Source organism: Stereum hirsutum (genome assembly GCF_000264905.1).
Source record: "Stereum hirsutum FP-91666 SS1 unplaced genomic scaffold STEHIscaffold_6, whole genome shotgun sequence".
Taxonomy (NCBI): Eukaryota; Fungi; Basidiomycota; class Agaricomycetes; order Russulales; family Stereaceae; genus Stereum; species Stereum hirsutum.
The window spans coordinates 2,067,280-2,084,093 of NW_006763136.1; the positions used below are offsets into that span (position 1 = coordinate 2,067,280).

General features: G+C 51.1%; 6 protein-coding genes across 6 annotated transcripts; 4 read left to right on the forward strand and 2 right to left on the reverse strand.

Annotated features, from left to right (window-relative positions):
• Window position 1: 1 nt before the first annotated feature.
• On the forward strand, window positions 2-3,019 carry STEHIDRAFT_130960 (uncharacterized protein; the record flags this gene model as incomplete). Its single annotated transcript, XM_007303788.1, has 7 exons — window positions 2-286; window positions 369-482; window positions 573-1,034; window positions 1,089-1,515; window positions 1,583-1,807; window positions 2,832-2,850; window positions 3,007-3,019. 7 exons carry the CDS (start codon window positions 2-4, stop codon window positions 3,017-3,019), a joined length of 1,545 nt encoding a protein of 514 aa, XP_007303850.1.
• A 3,099-nt stretch (window positions 3,020-6,118) lies between these two features.
• STEHIDRAFT_78704 (Mov34-domain-containing protein) lies at window positions 6,119-8,004 on the forward strand. The gene is made up of 7 exons (XM_007303242.1): window positions 6,119-6,462; window positions 6,560-6,742; window positions 6,832-6,960; window positions 7,065-7,337; window positions 7,397-7,528; window positions 7,597-7,649; window positions 7,746-8,004. Exons 1-7 carry the CDS (start codon window positions 6,265-6,267, stop codon window positions 7,894-7,896), a joined length of 1,119 nt encoding a protein of 372 aa, XP_007303304.1. The 5' UTR covers window positions 6,119-6,264; the 3' UTR covers window positions 7,897-8,004.
• Window positions 8,005-8,172: 168 nt separating this feature from the next.
• Window positions 8,173-9,532, forward strand: STEHIDRAFT_121227 (60S ribosomal protein L20). Its single transcript, XM_007303789.1, has 5 exons — window positions 8,173-8,246; window positions 8,472-8,605; window positions 8,661-8,712; window positions 8,934-9,110; window positions 9,180-9,532. Exons 2-5 carry the CDS (start codon window positions 8,472-8,474, stop codon window positions 9,327-9,329), a joined length of 513 nt encoding a protein of 170 aa, XP_007303851.1. The 5' UTR covers window positions 8,173-8,246; the 3' UTR covers window positions 9,330-9,532.
• A 101-nt stretch (window positions 9,533-9,633) lies between these two features.
• STEHIDRAFT_146952 (winged helix DNA-binding domain-containing protein) lies at window positions 9,634-10,882 on the reverse strand. Its single transcript, XM_007303790.1, has 2 exons — window positions 9,835-10,882; window positions 9,634-9,776 (listed from the first exon to the last, which is right to left on the reverse strand). The coding sequence occupies exon 1, from the start codon at window positions 10,809-10,811 to the stop codon at window positions 9,960-9,962; it is 852 nt and encodes a 283-aa protein (XP_007303852.1). The 5' UTR covers window positions 10,812-10,882; the 3' UTR covers window positions 9,634-9,776; window positions 9,835-9,959.
• A 189-nt stretch (window positions 10,883-11,071) lies between these two features.
• STEHIDRAFT_168338 (uncharacterized protein) lies at window positions 11,072-12,312 on the forward strand. The gene is made up of 4 exons (XM_007303791.1): window positions 11,072-11,198; window positions 11,299-11,368; window positions 11,460-11,619; window positions 11,718-12,312. Exons 1-4 carry the CDS (start codon window positions 11,099-11,101, stop codon window positions 11,967-11,969), a joined length of 582 nt encoding a protein of 193 aa, XP_007303853.1. The 5' UTR covers window positions 11,072-11,098; the 3' UTR covers window positions 11,970-12,312.
• Window positions 12,313-13,571: 1,259 nt separating this feature from the next.
• Window positions 13,572-16,797, reverse strand: STEHIDRAFT_168339 (uncharacterized protein). Its single transcript, XM_007303792.1, has 18 exons — window positions 16,358-16,797; window positions 16,098-16,301; window positions 15,886-16,020; window positions 15,701-15,826; window positions 15,606-15,640; window positions 15,529-15,543; window positions 15,358-15,471; window positions 15,258-15,298; window positions 15,077-15,140; window positions 14,930-15,027; window positions 14,785-14,873; window positions 14,703-14,710; window positions 14,498-14,644; window positions 14,423-14,438; window positions 14,318-14,360; window positions 14,255-14,263; window positions 14,167-14,204; window positions 13,572-14,114 (listed from the first exon to the last, which is right to left on the reverse strand). Exons 4-18 carry the CDS (start codon window positions 15,730-15,732, stop codon window positions 13,808-13,810), a joined length of 1,056 nt encoding a protein of 351 aa, XP_007303854.1. The 5' UTR covers window positions 15,733-15,826; window positions 15,886-16,020; window positions 16,098-16,301; window positions 16,358-16,797; the 3' UTR covers window positions 13,572-13,807.
• Window positions 16,798-16,814: the final 17 nt, after the last annotated feature.

Genomic DNA, 16,814 nt, shown 5'->3' on the forward strand with positions numbered 1-16,814 from the left:
AATGCCTGGTAGAGCCTTCGCGCAAAACGTTTGCAACGTCCTTGGTTCGTTCAGATTAACCATATTCCTCACTCTTTCCGTCTACCGACGGGACGCTATGATTGTCAACTTTGACAACACGCGATACGTACACGGGCCCGTGATCTTTGACAATCTCCTCTTGCAATTGACTCCCACCCTGGTCCCTGAGAGATATGCCCGGGAGCAAAACGAACATATAACATCGATAGGGGCAGCGAACATGAGGAAAACCCCCAGATATGCTCCTTCCTACCTGCAGGACGCTGTCTAGCAGTGTTCTCCTGTTCGCCTATGGTCTAGGTGTCGGTCTAACGCAGGCGCAACTTCATCCTACTGAGCCTTCGCAGTATCAAAGATTACCACCTCTGCGCGAGAGGGCGAGGCTTCAAGATGCATGGAGAGCTGAACGACTTGCTAATATCCCCGCATTATTGGAGAAGTATGAAGTCGATGCGTGGCTGGTGCGCCTTTCCTGCTCTTGCCTTCCGATAGGATCCACACAACTGATGTTCTCGCGGACTGATTTCCTCGGCAATATATGGCACCTGTAGATGAGCCAGCGAGAGTACGCAGAAGACACCGTATGGTGGTCAATGAAACAAGCGACCGAGTTCGCACCACACAGACGTACCGTCGTTCTCTTCCACACCAACACCTCCTCCCTCGCCGGCCAACCGAACCCTCTCACCTGGGTCGACAACACCGGCTCCGTCTGGCCCGAACTGCTCTCCGTACTCTCCTCCTTCGACCCCCAACGCATCGCGATAAACACGCACGATACCATTGCGTTCGCGGGAGGGCTGCATGTCGGGGAGATGGAGGAGTTGAAAGTGCAGTTGGGGGAGAAGTGGATGGAGAGGACGGTCAATGTGCCGATGTTGCCCGTGGAGTTTATTGCGGCGAGGGTGCCCGGGCAATTAGTGTGGTATAAGAAGATGATGGAATCGGTTTGGGCGATGGTTGAAGAAGCTTTTAGTGAGAGGGTGATTGAGCCTGGTGTCACGACCACTGTTGTGCGTTCGAAGCCTATATAAGGTCTACACGAAGATGCTAACGAGATGTGGCAGGATCTCGAGTGGTGGTTCCGAGAGAAGTATCAAGCGCTGAACGCGACGACCTGGTTCCATCCTAGTGTCTCTGTCGTGACTGCAGTGACGGGTCCCGGATGGTCTGGGACGGGTACAACGATTCAAGAAGGCGATATGTTGCACGTCGACTTTGGGATCACTGCGCTAGGACTGAACACTGATACACAGCACTTGGGATACGTCCTTCGTACGAGTCAAGGCGAGACGGACGTGCCGGACTCCATGAAGGAGGGCTTGAGGAAGAGCAATAGGATGCAGGATATTCTGCTTGAGATGATGGAGCCGGGGTTGCTCGGAGATGATATTCTCAAGAAGAGTTTGATGAAGATGCAAGAGGAAGGCATCGAAGGCAAGATCTATTCTCATCCTATCGGGGATTGGGGTCATAGTGCTGGGACCGTCATGGGTAAGTCCGGACATCAGAGTCAAAAGCGACTGCCATCTGACATGCCTCTCTTGTCAACCTTTTCAAGGATTCACGAACCTTCAAGAGCATGTCCCCGTCCTCGGAGAACTCCCGCTCTTGCCGAACACCTACTATAGCATCGAGCTTTACGCGAGCCACTTCGTACCCGAGAAAGGCGGCGATCTGGTATTCATGCAAGAGGAGGACGTTTATTGGGTTGATGAGAAGAGAGGCTGGGAGTTTGTTCGCGGGAGGCAGGAACGTTTCCACCTGGTCAACTGGACGGCGCCTGGTGTATCGCACAGGCCAGCACTTCTAGTACAGGGAGATGCTCACTGATCAAAACACTTGTTGTTACATCGATGGAATGAATTGCTCTATATTCTACTACTACCAGTGATGGGAGAAACGTCCTGGATTTCTACTGCTACATGGTCCATCCGTCGGTGATACTCTTCGATGTCCCTGCTGGGGCCAGGCTCTACGGAGGTAGTGATATACTCCGTTGAGAATCCGGTACTTGTGCCGTCGTTTCTCCAAGCCGTATTCGCTCCTGGGGATTCGGTAAGCTCTGGATGTCGAAGATTGAGCATGAGTCGGTTCATGGTGGTGACACATATACTGGAACGAGGATGGTCATTCTGATGGTCAATAGATGGGTATGTGGTGAGACTGACATACATGTTGGCAAGAGTCGAGAGAATTCCCTGCTCGTATGCCTAGAAGTCAAAACTTGTGAGTGATTGTACGCGTAACTCCGCGGACCAACTGACGGGGGCACGCTGTGGAGCCATGTCAATTCAGAGCGGTTCATAATACAAAATGGGCAGGGAGTAAAACATACGAGGAGGGTTATGATATTTGCGAGCCCAAACATGGCGATAACACTATGAAGATATTGAGAATAAGCTACAATGCGAGACCGCACGGCAGGCGCACGCATAGTACATGATCCCTAGTGATAATTAATGAGAAACTTGCAATGGTGCAGGAATGAATGAACAGAGTCGATAGTACGCACCGTCTCTGAATACTATTTGAACCAGTTTCCGTTTGGGAGATCTTCCAAAGTGACACGCCTTGTGCACGGTGAGAATGAAGACGATTGTATCGAACAGTAGAAATGCAGCCCATGCCCCTGCGGCCCCTGTACAGCGGATTTCATTCAGCTTGCGATCAACCCTTTACACTGGTGCAGACTTACTATGTCTCCTGCATGGAGATTTTTCACTCAGTATGTTAGGAATGCAGCGGGAACAAACAGAGCTTACACTTCTTCAGTTAAAAAAACAGTATCCGTGGAGATCTGGCCCAAGATGACCCACTACCGGGATTGTCACCACCAAACTATCGTCCGTGAAGTAGAGACCAAGTGGCACCACTCACGCTGGTGAAACAGATGGCCACCGCAGCAAAACATGCGGTCACGACAAGGATGACTCTTCTACAACCATACATGGCATAGATCCTGACCGCCATAAGAACTGATAGGTGTGAATTGTAAAATGTCAGACGCGACCAGTCAGCGTCTAGGGGCGTTTGATGCACTGACGAGCTGCAAGGAGTTGTATGGTTGCGGCCAGAGCCGTGCGATAGGTCGTCAAAGCTTGTATTCTGCAGAAGGGATTCAGATCTCAAAAAAAAGAGTCCGTCAATTGATGGCCGACGAACCGGTCCTAGAAGTAAAGTGAGAAACAGCGAGTATTCATGGGACGATGGCCTACGCTGTTTTTCTCCTGATACGGATCGAACGTCTGGAACATGACGGGCAGATACCCAAGAGTCGCCCCATACCTTCGATATCAGGTAGCGTAGTCAGCGCTGATGATACCGAGTGGATTGTGAGCGGGATACGAGCTACCTGTTGGCGAAGAAAAGGACCGACACCCAGTTAAAGTTGTTTCGTGACCAATGACGCTCTACCTCCATGGGCAGCGTCAGAGCCCAGTCTAGATTGTACCGAACTTAGCGGAGCGCACGGCGTTCTTAAGGCGACAGGAAGGCAGACCGTAATACAGAACAACTTCACCAGCGAGTCGTATAGTCAGTTATATTATTGAACAAACATGCGAAGGAGAAGACAGCTCACCGAAGCCTGCGAGAGGCACCGCCTCGTCATTGAAGACAGTTCTGCATATGATGTGAGCGCCTCGTCGGATTGAAGCCACCCACCCAGATTTAGAGAAATGACTACCCACTTGAGTATTACCATTCGTCGATTTCAGTCGACGCAGCTTTTGCTCGATGCAGAGAGTATCTCGGTAGGACGACAACGTCTTCTGCAGGTGGAGGCGATCGCCGCCGAGGGAGAAAATAGCACAGTCGCAGAGCGGCGAAGTCAGCCAACATCAACCTTTCTGAGGTTTTATGTACCCAGGCGGTCGAAACTGACTAGCTGTAAACTCTAATTCACCTTCGACGTAAGGGAAGGGTCGGGTGGGTTGAGTAAGTGAGTGAGAACGTTCGTCTCCGGTCCGCCGTTTGTCCTGCGCCAGCTTCGTAGAAACGCTGGCCGATTTCATGCGGGCGTTATCCGTCTTATGTGTCCAGGGCAGGTTCACGGGAGGCTGAGAAAACGCAGAACCATGGGAGAAAAATAGAACGCCTCGATAAAAGGAATTTCAGGAAATAGAAACCACCCGTTGGGCATGCCAGAAGGAAATAACATCTCCTGCCGTCGCGTATTTACGTCCGACCTCCTTGTACAATCGTCACTCACACCACTGATATGGCGAAGCTACGGGCAGAAGACGTTCGGCGGCGGTAACTATAGCTAGAGAAAGCCCGGCCAGTTTCACATGAAATCATGCTGTCGATAGATCAGAGGCGCGAGTGAGTGTGAAGGGATACTGCTCGAAGAATACCTGAGTGCCTCAAGAATCGAACTTCGGAAGAGCCACCGCAGCGGTCAAGACGGCCAAGACATAGGCGTAAGTTATAAGATTTCAAAGCATCTCGTGATTCGTGAACTCAATGCCGTGTCGAGCGCTTCACTGCAAAGAGTTTTCGAAAGTCTGAGACCAAGACGGGCTGCACAATAAGCGAGTTCCGAACAAAGACGTGGCCAACACCCCACGCATCGAGTAGAACGTCCATGAGCATCAACGGTATTATAAGATCTGCAGCAATTCAACGGATTGGGTATTCGTGCAGGAAAATTAGCCATGAATGTGGGAGTTTCAAGAACCCAAGGTCCAGAATACTCACTAGACACATGATGATTGCGTTTCTACTGAGCATCAAATGACCTTCCGCCTGTCTGGGCCCAGACGAGTGTAGAATGAGAGTATTTCCACGCTGCGTAGACTGTCCAAGATCACACGAGCTCGTGGCGCCTTTTGGTCAGATATAAACAGGTTGCGGCAGTAGACCCCGGGAGCCCTGAAAGAGGACGCCCACTCTTCCCAATTCGCACTGCGCATACACTCCCATTACCCAGCTTCCGTATTGGTAGACGATTTTGCCCGCAATGTGTGTCAATGTCGCTTCTTGAGATAATAACCACTTGAGTAATCGTCCTGGTCGGACTAACTACAAGGTGAGTTATTCGTCAATGAAGAAGCCATAGAATCACTACTCACCCCGGATCGATCGATCTTTTGTTGTCAAAAGATTGTGACTGCGTGAAATAGGTTTCTTGAGTTCTGGAGACATGCAGAAGGCGTGGCCACTCACTTCTATCCAGGTGTGCCACTGCCCAGGTCGGTTCTCCACATACTCACCTACCCGTCAAACGGTAGGAGCTCCCCATGTTGAGACTGCGCACTCTACCTACGCGCGCAGTTGTTTCTCGGGGAGCCACATCCACCCCACCGTGATTTTGAGCCACAAGGCGTTGACTGGTCGAGGCAGCTACGGCCGTCGCCCATCTCCAAGCATTCGGGATCGTAGAGTGTGGGTGAACACCTTCCTACACACTGCATGTATATTGACTGACACAATTTATAGGCGGTGTTTCAGAGGATCCCGACCTTATCGTGACTCTGATGCTCGTGTGTTCGGAATGTATCTATTTAGCTGCATCAGTATTACGAACTTAGAGACATCTGTAAAGTATCATGAAGTGAGAATGAGTATCATTGGTTTCACGATGGAGAATCGGTATTGCGGACACTGCTCGGGTTCACACCGCTACGCACGGTCCGTGTCGATTCTCCATATATTGACCGCCATCCGCTTTGAGACTGCGAGCTCTTGTACGTTCCAGAAAAGGTCGTATTGGATGAGGACACGCGGTTAGGTGCGGAAAGACATAATATATTCAGGTTTTGTACGTCGTCCTGTAATTCTGCGAGATCCGCCGTTGGAGGCACACTGTGTTCTCGGTCATAGACACGAGTAGATCGGACTCCTTCAAAGCCTGAGAGCCTTGATGAAGGTGCGCATACGTGACTGAAACTGATCATCACAGAGGAACAAGATAGTCAAACAAACAGAGGAGAGTTAGGGAAGAGTTTTGGCGAATGCAGAACGCGCCCAAATCGCGAACGCGTTGGCTCGCGTTGACCGGCTTTCGCCGTGTCGCGTGTGGCGGCGCCGACGCGTCAACCAGAGCCACTTCAATCTTACACAGGGCTCTCTTGCGGCACTCATCACCGTCGACTTTTCCAGTACTCCTGCTGCTCTTTGACGATATCAAATACTTGAGAAGGATTTCTCACTGCTTAAAGTCTCCATTTGCTAGCTATCAATCACCTCCCAATAGCTGCGACGCACTCCTTAGCCTCGCTCACCCTTCGCGTGCCAAACATGGCAGCAGCCTCAGGTTCAGATACCGCCCTCAAGTCATTCTCTCTCGTGAACGACATAAAGGAGATCTCACCGCAGGATGAGATCTACGCATATGATGTCCAGGCAAACAAGGATATCAATCGACTACAACCCTGGAGCACCGATCCACACTACTTCAAATCATGTAAGATCTCTGCTGTTGCTTTGATCAAGATGGTGCGTAGAAGATGTTCATCCTGGTTGTGATCGGATCCACATTCTCCTCGAAAACGTGTTCGTGAGATACAGATACTCACGTCGTATGGACATGCAGGTCATTCACGCACGGTCGGGTGTTCCCCATGAGATTATGGGTCTCATGCAAGGGAAAGTCATGGGCGACTCCCTTGTAATCATCGACTCTTTCGCTTTGCCCGTCCAAGGAACGGAAACTCGAGTAAACGCGCAGAATGAGGCGAACGAGTACATGGTGCAGTACATCTCCGAGAGTGAGAAGGTGTGCTATATCCTCTGTCTTGTCATTATTTCATTCCTCACATATCGACCCCTCGTAATCTCTCTGCTACGTTCGGACCCTGGATATAGGTGCAACGACTAGAGAACGCGATTGGGTGGTACCATTCACATCCGGGATATGGATGTTGGCTTTCCGGAATTGATGTGGACACACAGATGAACAACCAAAAGTTCACAGACCCTTTCGTCGCTGTCGTCGTAAGTGCCCTTCCTACAGTTCTTTCTAAATATCCTCTCACCTCACTTGTTTTCGCGCTACCTTCCGCGTGTACCACTTTCCTCGCCACTTTCCTTTGTACCAGATCGACCCAAACCGCACCGTTTCTGCCGGTCGTGTCGATATCGGTGCCTTCCGCACATATCCTGAAGGCTACACCCCTCCATCATCCTCTGGGGGAGGTGGCGACGAATATCAATCCATTCCTCTTTCAAAAATCGAAGACTTCGGTGTACACGCGAACCAATACTACCCATTGGACGTGCAGATCTTCAAGAGCAGTCTAGACGAGGAACTTCTAGGCCTGTTGTGGAACAAATACTGGGTGAACACGTTGAGCCAGAGCCCATTGATCTCGGTGCGTTTCGATTTCTATTGCGAATACGGGTCCATGTGGCTCATATACCTATCACGCAGAACCGAGCATACGCCGCTAGTCAACTGGTCGATCTCAGTGAGAAATTGGCCAAGGCTTCGGGGAGCGTATCGCAGACACGGGCACCCATTCCGCAGCTGCCGAAGGACGAGAAAGCTAACGCCGCGACCAAGGTACATCTCAGATAATCGACTTCTCTGTTCTTACAATATTAATCACTCCACGACATCTTTTATCTTAGAGGGAAGCTAAGAAGGAGGAAACCAATCAATTAGCGAAAGGCGTCAAAGACATGTACGCGTCATTGCTCTTAGATTTACATGGTTCACCGTTCTGACGATCAATTTCTGCTTCTTCACCCACTTTCATGATTGTATTTCGACCCTCCAGCACGAAGATCACCGCAGAGGCTCAACACGGCCTCATCTCGCAGATCATCAAGGATGTTGTTTTCTCGCGGCGACCTGGTACCAAGGGATCGGAGGGAACAGAGCAGATTACGGAGGTGGTGGACTCGAGCTCGAGTATGGTCGTTGGCTAGACGAGGTAGAGATAGTCCGCGATCTGGTGAGGACTTCGTGGTTTCTTGAAATGCGAAAGTGTTGTCTGCTGTAATTTGTTCAATCACATCAATGCCATGTAAATTACCACTTGTACGATCCGACGATCTTGTGAATATCCTGACGCAAGAATGCTGAAGAGAGTCAAAGAACGAAGCGGTGGGCGGTCGCTGACGCATTGTCTTATCTGATAAGATTGATCATTGCATCTCGCGTGCCCCCGAACACTCGGCCAAACAGAGCCCAAACAACTGGCCCGACGCACCAAGCCTTGCCTATCGAGCTCACCGGCGTAGATAACCTCAAGAAACCGACCTCAAAAACCTCTACAGTGAGTCTATGCTGTCCTTATTGTTACCGATGGTCTATTGTCAGTGAGAGGGAGTAGGGCGAGCGAAGGAACGGGGTGGATGGACGAAGTGCTGGACGGATGAACCGACCGACTTCAATTTTTTGGGCCCTGCTGTGAACTTGTACTGACTTGTATCTCTCTTTGCTCCTCGTACACCCGATCCACTCCTCTCCTCGACCTTGCTGGAACGCACGTAACTCTCAGATGGGCCTGACGGAATACCAAGTTGTCGGGAGGCATCTCCCCACCGAGTCTGAGCCGACTCCCAAGATCTACCGGATGCGTATATTTGCGGTCAACGATGTTGTCGCAAAGTCTCGCTTCTGGTACTTCCTCAGGTGCGCACCGTCCATCGCTAGCAATCAGCCTTTCAGTCACTAATGCACAACACAGGAAGTTGAAGAAGGTCAAGAAGGCCAATGGTGAGATCATTGGCGTCAACATCGTTAGTACCCGTCTCTTCCTCTCCCACATGTACCCATGCAGCCCTCAAGAGGCAGGCGGAAAGGGCTTTTTGCTGACCTACTCCATCCCTTGATTGGGCTCTGGTGATTCATACCTTCGCGCCGTCCCTCACACGCACAATCCTTGCTGTGATACGATACAATGCGACTCGCGGAAACGCTTGCTCTACTTTGTCCTGCTGCGTTTGGCTGTCTCCTACAGATCTCGGAGAAGAGGCCCCTCAAGGTCAAGAACTTCGGTATCTGGATCCGTTATGACTCCCGTTCGGGTACACACAACATGTACAAGGAGTTCCGTGAGCTCAGCCGTGCCGACGCCGTCAAGTCCCTCTACCAGGACATGGCCGCCAGGCATCGTGCCCGCTTCCGGTCTATCCACGTACGTTCTCTGCACCGATGCATTGTTATCGTTTTTCCTGTCCTGACTCCCTCGCGACGGTCACTATAGATCCTCCGCGTCGTCGAGATTGCGAAGAGCGAGGATGTCCGCAGGCCGTACATCAAGCAACTCCTCCAGCCCAAGCTCAAGTTCCCCCTCCCCCACCGTGTCTCCAAGACCAAGTCGATCTTCGTCGCAAACCGCCCCGCCACCTTCTAAGCGCTCTCTTATTTCGCTTTTTGGGCTTGATGGGATGCGTCGAGAGGTCGTGGATGGGAGTTGCGAGGGTGGAGAGATGATGCTCAAAAGATGCGGCGTGCCTGCTGTATTATGCCATGTCGCGCTCCGACTCTTTTTCACATGCCAATATCATATGGGAGCATTATGCACTATGAATTGGTTCACGATCTTTTAGTGCGAAGCCAGACTACGGAAGGCCCAAGTCTTGAATGACTACATGTGAACACTGAGGCGATTTTGTGTGGAATTCTGTGCGAGTGCTGGACAGTCAGGTTGGATCACTGCCACACAGAGGATTGACAGTAAAAACGATACAAGAAATACAAGGGTACAGCTCTAAGAGTTCTGATCACAAGTCGTACACATAACTAACTCGTCTTTCTCCGGGCTTGCTCTCCGCAGCGCGTATTGGGGTAGTCATATTTCCTAAACACGTTCCGCAGTCCAGCAAAGTTTTGGATGATAGGAACAATGACAGACTCACCATAAACGGGCTGTCCGCAACTTGGTGCGATGACAAGATAACCTCAACGGTCAGTCTCGCGCTTACCGAAGCGCTCCGCACAGAACACCATATCACGGTCGATATCCCAGTCAGACACATAGTCCTCAGTCCTCCCAGTGCATCGCAGCCGGTACCCAATACGCTCTCCCACCAGGTTCCCCATCAGCCGACTCGCCCTCGCCCTGTTCATCTAGCCAGCATGTCCCGTCCCGTAGGAGCATGTTATCAAGCGCCGTTCGAGCTCTCTCGACGGGCCATCCTTGGGAAGAGACGAGGAGAGAGACGGAGAGACGGCCATTGTGGAGATGTGCGAGGGATAGGATCGGAAGTATGGATGAGTCCAGTGGGGACGGCACGGAGCGGATGAGTTTGTGGGACGTGTTGTGTGAGGAGGGAAGCGAGGAAGATAGAGAGGGAGGTAAGGTGATGATGGTATAGCCTGCGTTGAGCGGTTCCAGGGTGCGAATGGCAGCCGAGATATCATCCTCTGTTATCGCACCCGCACTGGCTGAAGAGCCGGACGAGGGAGGAGAGAGTCCGCGTAGGCGGGAGATGATGCGTATGAGCTCCTCCATGGTGATCAACCCACCGTTTCTCTCTCGCGTACTGACACATACGTCCACGACTTGCACGCCCAGCTCAATCATCCACTCTCCGAGTCCGAGCCCTTCCCAGAGTCCTCCTAGACCCATCGCGCCCCTCGTCTTGGCACCGGCGAGAGGGTCGACGCCTATGGAGGCGCACATCTGCTGGAACGCATGTCTGAAGTTGGGGTCTTGTCGGATTTTGGAACGATGGGTCGTCGCGAACGTTTGGAGGTGAGTGCGGAATGTGGCGAGCTGCGAGTGGAGAGTCGAAAGAGACTGAGCTGAGAGATCGTTGGAGAGTGTCTGATAGGATGAGTGCAGCGAGGTCTGCTGGGAGAAATGGGCAAGACCTGGCGTTGGACGAGGCATTGTGGCTCGTATGATGTCGGCGACGGTGGACAAGGTACGTCCTCAGCTCTGTGACGACAAGGTAAGATGGCTGTTCGACGTAAGCGACGGCGAACACATTGGTATCGTCATAAACTCGACCCGATATGGTATGTTCGATGTCTGGATACGGTGGCGTTTTAGTGCCCAAAATACCACGGCATCTGTCACGAACCTTGCCCAGCGTGCTCAGCTTCGTCCGTTTTACTCGTCCGTTCCCACCTCCTTTGTGCCGCTTCTTGCCCTCCTTCCTCTTCGCCGTTCCAGACATGTTCGCCTCTACGCTCAAGGCTACCCTTATTGCTTCTCTCGCTGGTTACGCCAGTGCTTTCAGCATCACTAGTCCCGGCGGAGACAGCCTCTGGTGGGGTACGTCGTTCAATTAGTATTATTTCTACATTGTGCGAATCCTCATGATGTTTCCCTCGCGCACTGTCTCACATACGATTCGCCCTCCGGACGTATACAGTGGCTCAGTCCCAAAATACCCTCATATGGACTTGTAACGACAACGCGCCCGCGACGACCTTCCAAGTCCTGTATGTTCTTCTTTCTCCCTGTATTCCTCGCGTCTTCTCAAACCGAGCGCTTGTTTTTCCAACCTCGTTCTCTTGGTTTCTTCAACAACAGTCTTGCCAATGGCGACCCTACGATCCTTACGGCTCCCATGGCCATCATCGCCTCTGTCCAGAATGCCGACTGCTCTCATACCATCACCCAGCAGCAGGCGGCTCTCACTCCGGCCACGAACTACACCATCCTTTTGGCCAACATCGTGAACTCAACTGATGTACGTCTCATTCCCTTCCGTTTTCATCACCGTATCCCGTCTCCGTTGTTCTCAGTCGGAATACACGGGCTGGCACTGACTAAGTTACATAAAAATAGATCTATGCCACGTCTGCGCCCTTCGAAGTCAAAGCTGCCGGATCGACCTTCCCCGCCGCATCTGCGACCCCCACCGGCAGCAGCTCCGCCACCTCTGGCTCCAGTCCCGGGACTGCCACCAGCTCAGGCTCGAGCTCGAGCAGCACCACCTCTTCGAGCGGAGCGGCTGGCATGGTCTTGGGCGAGTCCGGCAGGGGCATGTGGGCTGCTGCTGCTCTCGGCGTTGTCGGTGGTATCTTCGCGTTGTTGTAAGGAAACGGACCCGTGGGACAGGTTCGGCGACTTGCTGTTGCAGAGTTGGACATTTGCCGATATTCCGAGGGACTTGTTCTTTTCCCTTGTTGAGCGTCGTGCTGCGTTGTTCTCTTTTTTGAACTTTCTTTGGTAATCTGTGTCGTCTGTTTGCTTTTCTTGCTGTTCTTGCTGTCGGTTGGGTCCTCGGTCGTTCTTGTCTGCATCTCGTGGACTTTCTTTTTTTTTTTTGACTCTCTTGGCCACGCATTTCGTGCGGTGTCCTACAATACCTGGGTTTCGTACTTACTACTTACTCACCCGTCGCTCTTTTGAAATAATCCGCTCTTTTCGTCGCGTCTGCTCATCAAACCGTTGGACTGCCTGAATGTTGACGTTGAACGTCGAGTGGGTGGAAGGTCTTGTCAAAAACCTGACTGCTCTGAGGGTCGAGGGCCACAGTGAGGATCTTCGTTGATTGATCGGAGCGATCCGGAGTGGCGTTTACTTCCGTTTCCGATGGTGCCACCTAAGTACGTCGACCAAGCACTGTGGCGCCATGTCCACTGGCAGGCTTCGAAATTCAATCCCTTGAAAGACACAGTATCCTTCTATCTATCTACGCTTGATCTCACGAACGACTTCTTCGTTTCTTCCATGTTGCGTCTCGAGCTTGTGTGGCAATCCGCCTAGTACTAGGCTTCCCGTTCTCTTCTCACCATTTCCGGAGAGCGTGAGCTCTCGGGCAGCCACCGATAGCTGTAAGAGTGAGCTACGCCTGGGATATCTTCTGATACGAAAGTAGGATCAGATATGGGTGTCGTGCAGCGTAAGTAGCGGAGTGTAAATGGTGCACCCAAAATACTATATGGATCTTCAGAGCTACAGTAAGTTGACGTCCGAATCCGTCATCCTGCATACAACACCATTCTATCCGTAGTCCCACTGAGAACACCTTCCAGGCTGCATATCCACCGCCATATGCTATCTATCGCGCGCAACCGCACGATCTCCGCACATACTCACACTAAATAGATACTCACACCTACCCACACCCGCTGCCAGTGCTGAGTCCTCCGCGATAGAAGAACCCATCGGGGCCGTGATCTCGACGGCACGGTATTCATTCTTTTTCTCCAGATCCCACAGAGATCCATCTCGCACGCGAAGCCGTCCTCGAGCCGGAGCTTTTTTCTCCGTTCCCGAGCTTACTACGGGTACTAACTTGTCTCCATTGCAGTGCGGTCCTTGGGATTGCTTAGAACCGTTGCGGTTCTGAGACCATCATCTATAGACCAGAGAAGAATGAGACGACGTCAAGGTAATTGGTGGACCTACTGCATGCAGAGAGCCTGTTATTTAGGCAGCGTCATTGCGGGCACGATATCCAGCCACGTACACTGCCTGTAACTCGTCGACGGTAGCCATGGCTGTGAATAAGCGACTTCAAGGATCAAATGTTGCTGGACAGTGGTATCCAGTGGCCGCTGCTCTTATACATAAAAAAAATGAAAGGTTCAAAGTCGTCCGATGTTGCACAGATCATTGAAGGGGCTACATGATAGGGCACAACGAGGCGAGACAGTGACGGTCACCATGAAGAACAGATGAGGAGGGTTGCGGACGAATTGTATCTGTTTCAGGTCTGTCTTGCTGATGGTGCGGTCAGCTCGGAGAGCGCAGTAAAAATCGAATGGTCGAACGTATCGTCGAGGGATGTGTTCGAGCTCAAAACGGTAACTATATAGAAAATGTTGGGTATGCAAGATTGTCCGTTTTGGGTCGAGAAAAGGTGGTCTGGCTGCATCATCACATATAATACTCGTACAAATAAACGAAGGACTGACTTCCTTAGCAGATTACCCAGGATCCTCTGGATTATGCCTGACAACCTCTATGACCTCGTGTTCTGAGCCTCGCCCGCCAGTCGATTGACCATGATATGTATCTTCATCATCATATGAATTTTCTATTCGTCTACTCCTTTGGCCGGCAGTGTGAAACTGGAGCCCTTGTAAGGATTGTCGATTTGTCCTACTATGCGCAGGCGTTGTGTAGGGGGTCACAGAGAGAACAGTTTCTAAGGAAATTGTGTCGTCCGGTTCCGGTGGGGAGGCTGCCTCGGAAATGTTGAGCAGAACTCGAGAAATCATGGTGACGGAAACGCTGTGGAGTGATTGTGAGCGCGGGATTGCACAAAAAGGGACGGGAACCGGACCAGGTTGCACAGGTTGCTAGAGAGCCTTTGAGCAGTGGCTAGGGCGGACGTCAGGATCAATTGTGATGTGAAGAACAGTAACGCGTACCGGGAAGAGCTGCAGCGCGAGTCAGCTACTAAGCAACGAGAGAAACAAAGACGAATGGCTCACGTAGTAAGATAGAATGTTGCCGACGTTGAACAAGAGCATTATACTATTTGTGGATATGTCAGCGCATCGCTGAGACAACACATTGACGGGAGCATGGGGACGAACCCGAAATATATTGCGCCTGTGGATTGCAAAGTTAGAATGAACAGGGGTCTTTTCATGATACAAACAAGCACTTACCATCTCTGTAAACAACGTCTACTAAGCGACTTCCCGTGCGAAACGTTTTGCGTCCTTCTAGCCGGGTTGTTCGCCATGACTTATACATGGTCAGAACGATAACGACTAAATCGAGAACAACTTGGCTTTCCCATGCTGTAGCCACATCTGTCGGCCGTCATAGATCAGAACGATGACCTTACGATGAAAAGCCATGACGACGTACGAGTGCCGCTAAAATGGAGGAAACAAATTTATATAAGCAAGAACAGCCATAAAAGCGGATTCCCTCATTCGAACGCACGCACGCAGAGAATGATGTTGACCAAAAACATCCCAGCCCCGGGATATTGAGCTCTTCAGCGACGTCTTGTGCACCATGTCCAGACAGAGAAAACTGTTTGAAGGGCTCAGAAACTGTGTGTAATAGGGACAGAAATGAGGAAGACGTACACCGGCGGCACCAAGCAATACGATGGACAAGATAATGAACGAGATGACAAGTGTGCGAGAGTTTCCATAGAGTGCGCAGGTGCGCAAAATCAAGAGAACTAGTGGCCATGGTCAGTCAACGAAATCTGAGGGAAGATAACTACTCACTGCAGACAACAACTTGGTTGAGAAGCAGGATGATCTCCCGGAACAGGCCATAGCCGCCGCATCTGTAGTGAAGTTTGAGACACGAAGCAACATAATATGGGAGAGAGAACATACGTCTAATAAGACGAAAATTACATGAGTTCAGTAAGGACTGTGCAACAGTGTTAGGGGAAAGACTGACTTCTTGGGTATGAAGCAGATCAGTGAACGCCAAAACAACGACTGTGGGTGATTGACTGTCAGACATCATACAAGTGAGAAATGAAGACAGCTCCGCCAACCTGCTATGTTGGCACAAAATGGTATATATCTGTTCAGGAAGAACCAGATGGACCCTCTTGAACGCGCCCGGCGCCAAACAATTCGAATCTCGCGTGGAAGTGTGAGGAGATGATCTGTGAGACTGCGGTCAGATTCTCGGGTGCCTGGAGTATTGGATATTCGAATTGTACCGTAGTAGAGGAGCACTGCACATGTAGAAGGCCGGGTTACTTAACGGATTCGGGTCAAAGACAATGTTTGCACTCACCAACGGGCGCGAGATGAAGGTACGCTTGTATCCTCCTAAAAATCAACACGTAGTTTAGCTGCATATCACAAAACACTTACTTCAATAAAACTTACACCGCCGCTATATCCTCAGCACTCGCGGTCATGGGTGTACCGTTTAAAGCCGAGTAACGGGGTTCATGTCAACACAGCGGATGCGAAGCGGGGGTATTTCCACGGATGAATTTCTGCAGCAGATGGCTTATAAAGTAAAGAACTGTCACCGTTCCACCATGGGAAAATTTATCCGCTTCGCTTACCTTGCAGCTGGTCCATGCAGATAACATGTACCTACTGCCGTTGACCTCTGCGAGAGAAGCTTGCAGCAGGCTCTCGGAGCATACTTAGCAAGGAACGTGTGACCTCGTCGAATACAGTCGGTTACAGATGTCGAGCTGCAGATTACCGGGCGAGCGACTGTCAGTAGAGAACAAGCAGGTCTTCCAAGTCTAATCCGCTTTGAGCAACTTACGGACGTATTGCACTTTAATCTCAACGTAAACAATGACAGCCGACCTCGCACTTTGTACGACATCTGTAGTAGCCCCTGTCATTCTGTGACAGCACGATGCTCGGATGCACGTTGCTGGGCTCAAAATTCTGTCTTTCAAAAACGACAATGTCGTGCACTCACTTCTAGAGCACCGTCTCCGCTCCCAGATGGTGTATACTCGACCTGAAAGCCCACAATCGTCAGAATCATCTTTGTCTGCAGTGGGAGAAAGAACTCACCGTAACGCATGCTTCCTCTGAGGGGAGTACACAGCAAGTGCAAACCCGCGATGAACATAGGAGCACGGGCATGGCGTGCGTCTACGATTGGTCTTGCTTATCAGCTGTTCTACCCACGCAATCGCGGCGATGAAGCCACCTTTGGGCACCAATATGTTCACGGTGGGGCTTGGTATGGTCTCCCACTGGTTTTAATCACCGACAAGTTCATAGACCAATCATAGACCATTGCAGAGTTTACCGCAAGCTTCAGGAATAAACGGTCGACAGAGGTGGTGTTGTTTAGAACAGTGAATAATCATGAGCATCACGACATGTTGCAAGCTTGTGTCAACGTTGGCTCAAGACCAGATTGAAGCGCATGTGTAGACCTGGGACCTGAGGCCCTTGGGCCTGCCTCGGAGCTGTAAGCTCATTGGAAGGTTGAATGAGCTGGTCGTTGCTGGTGTGGCGCGGA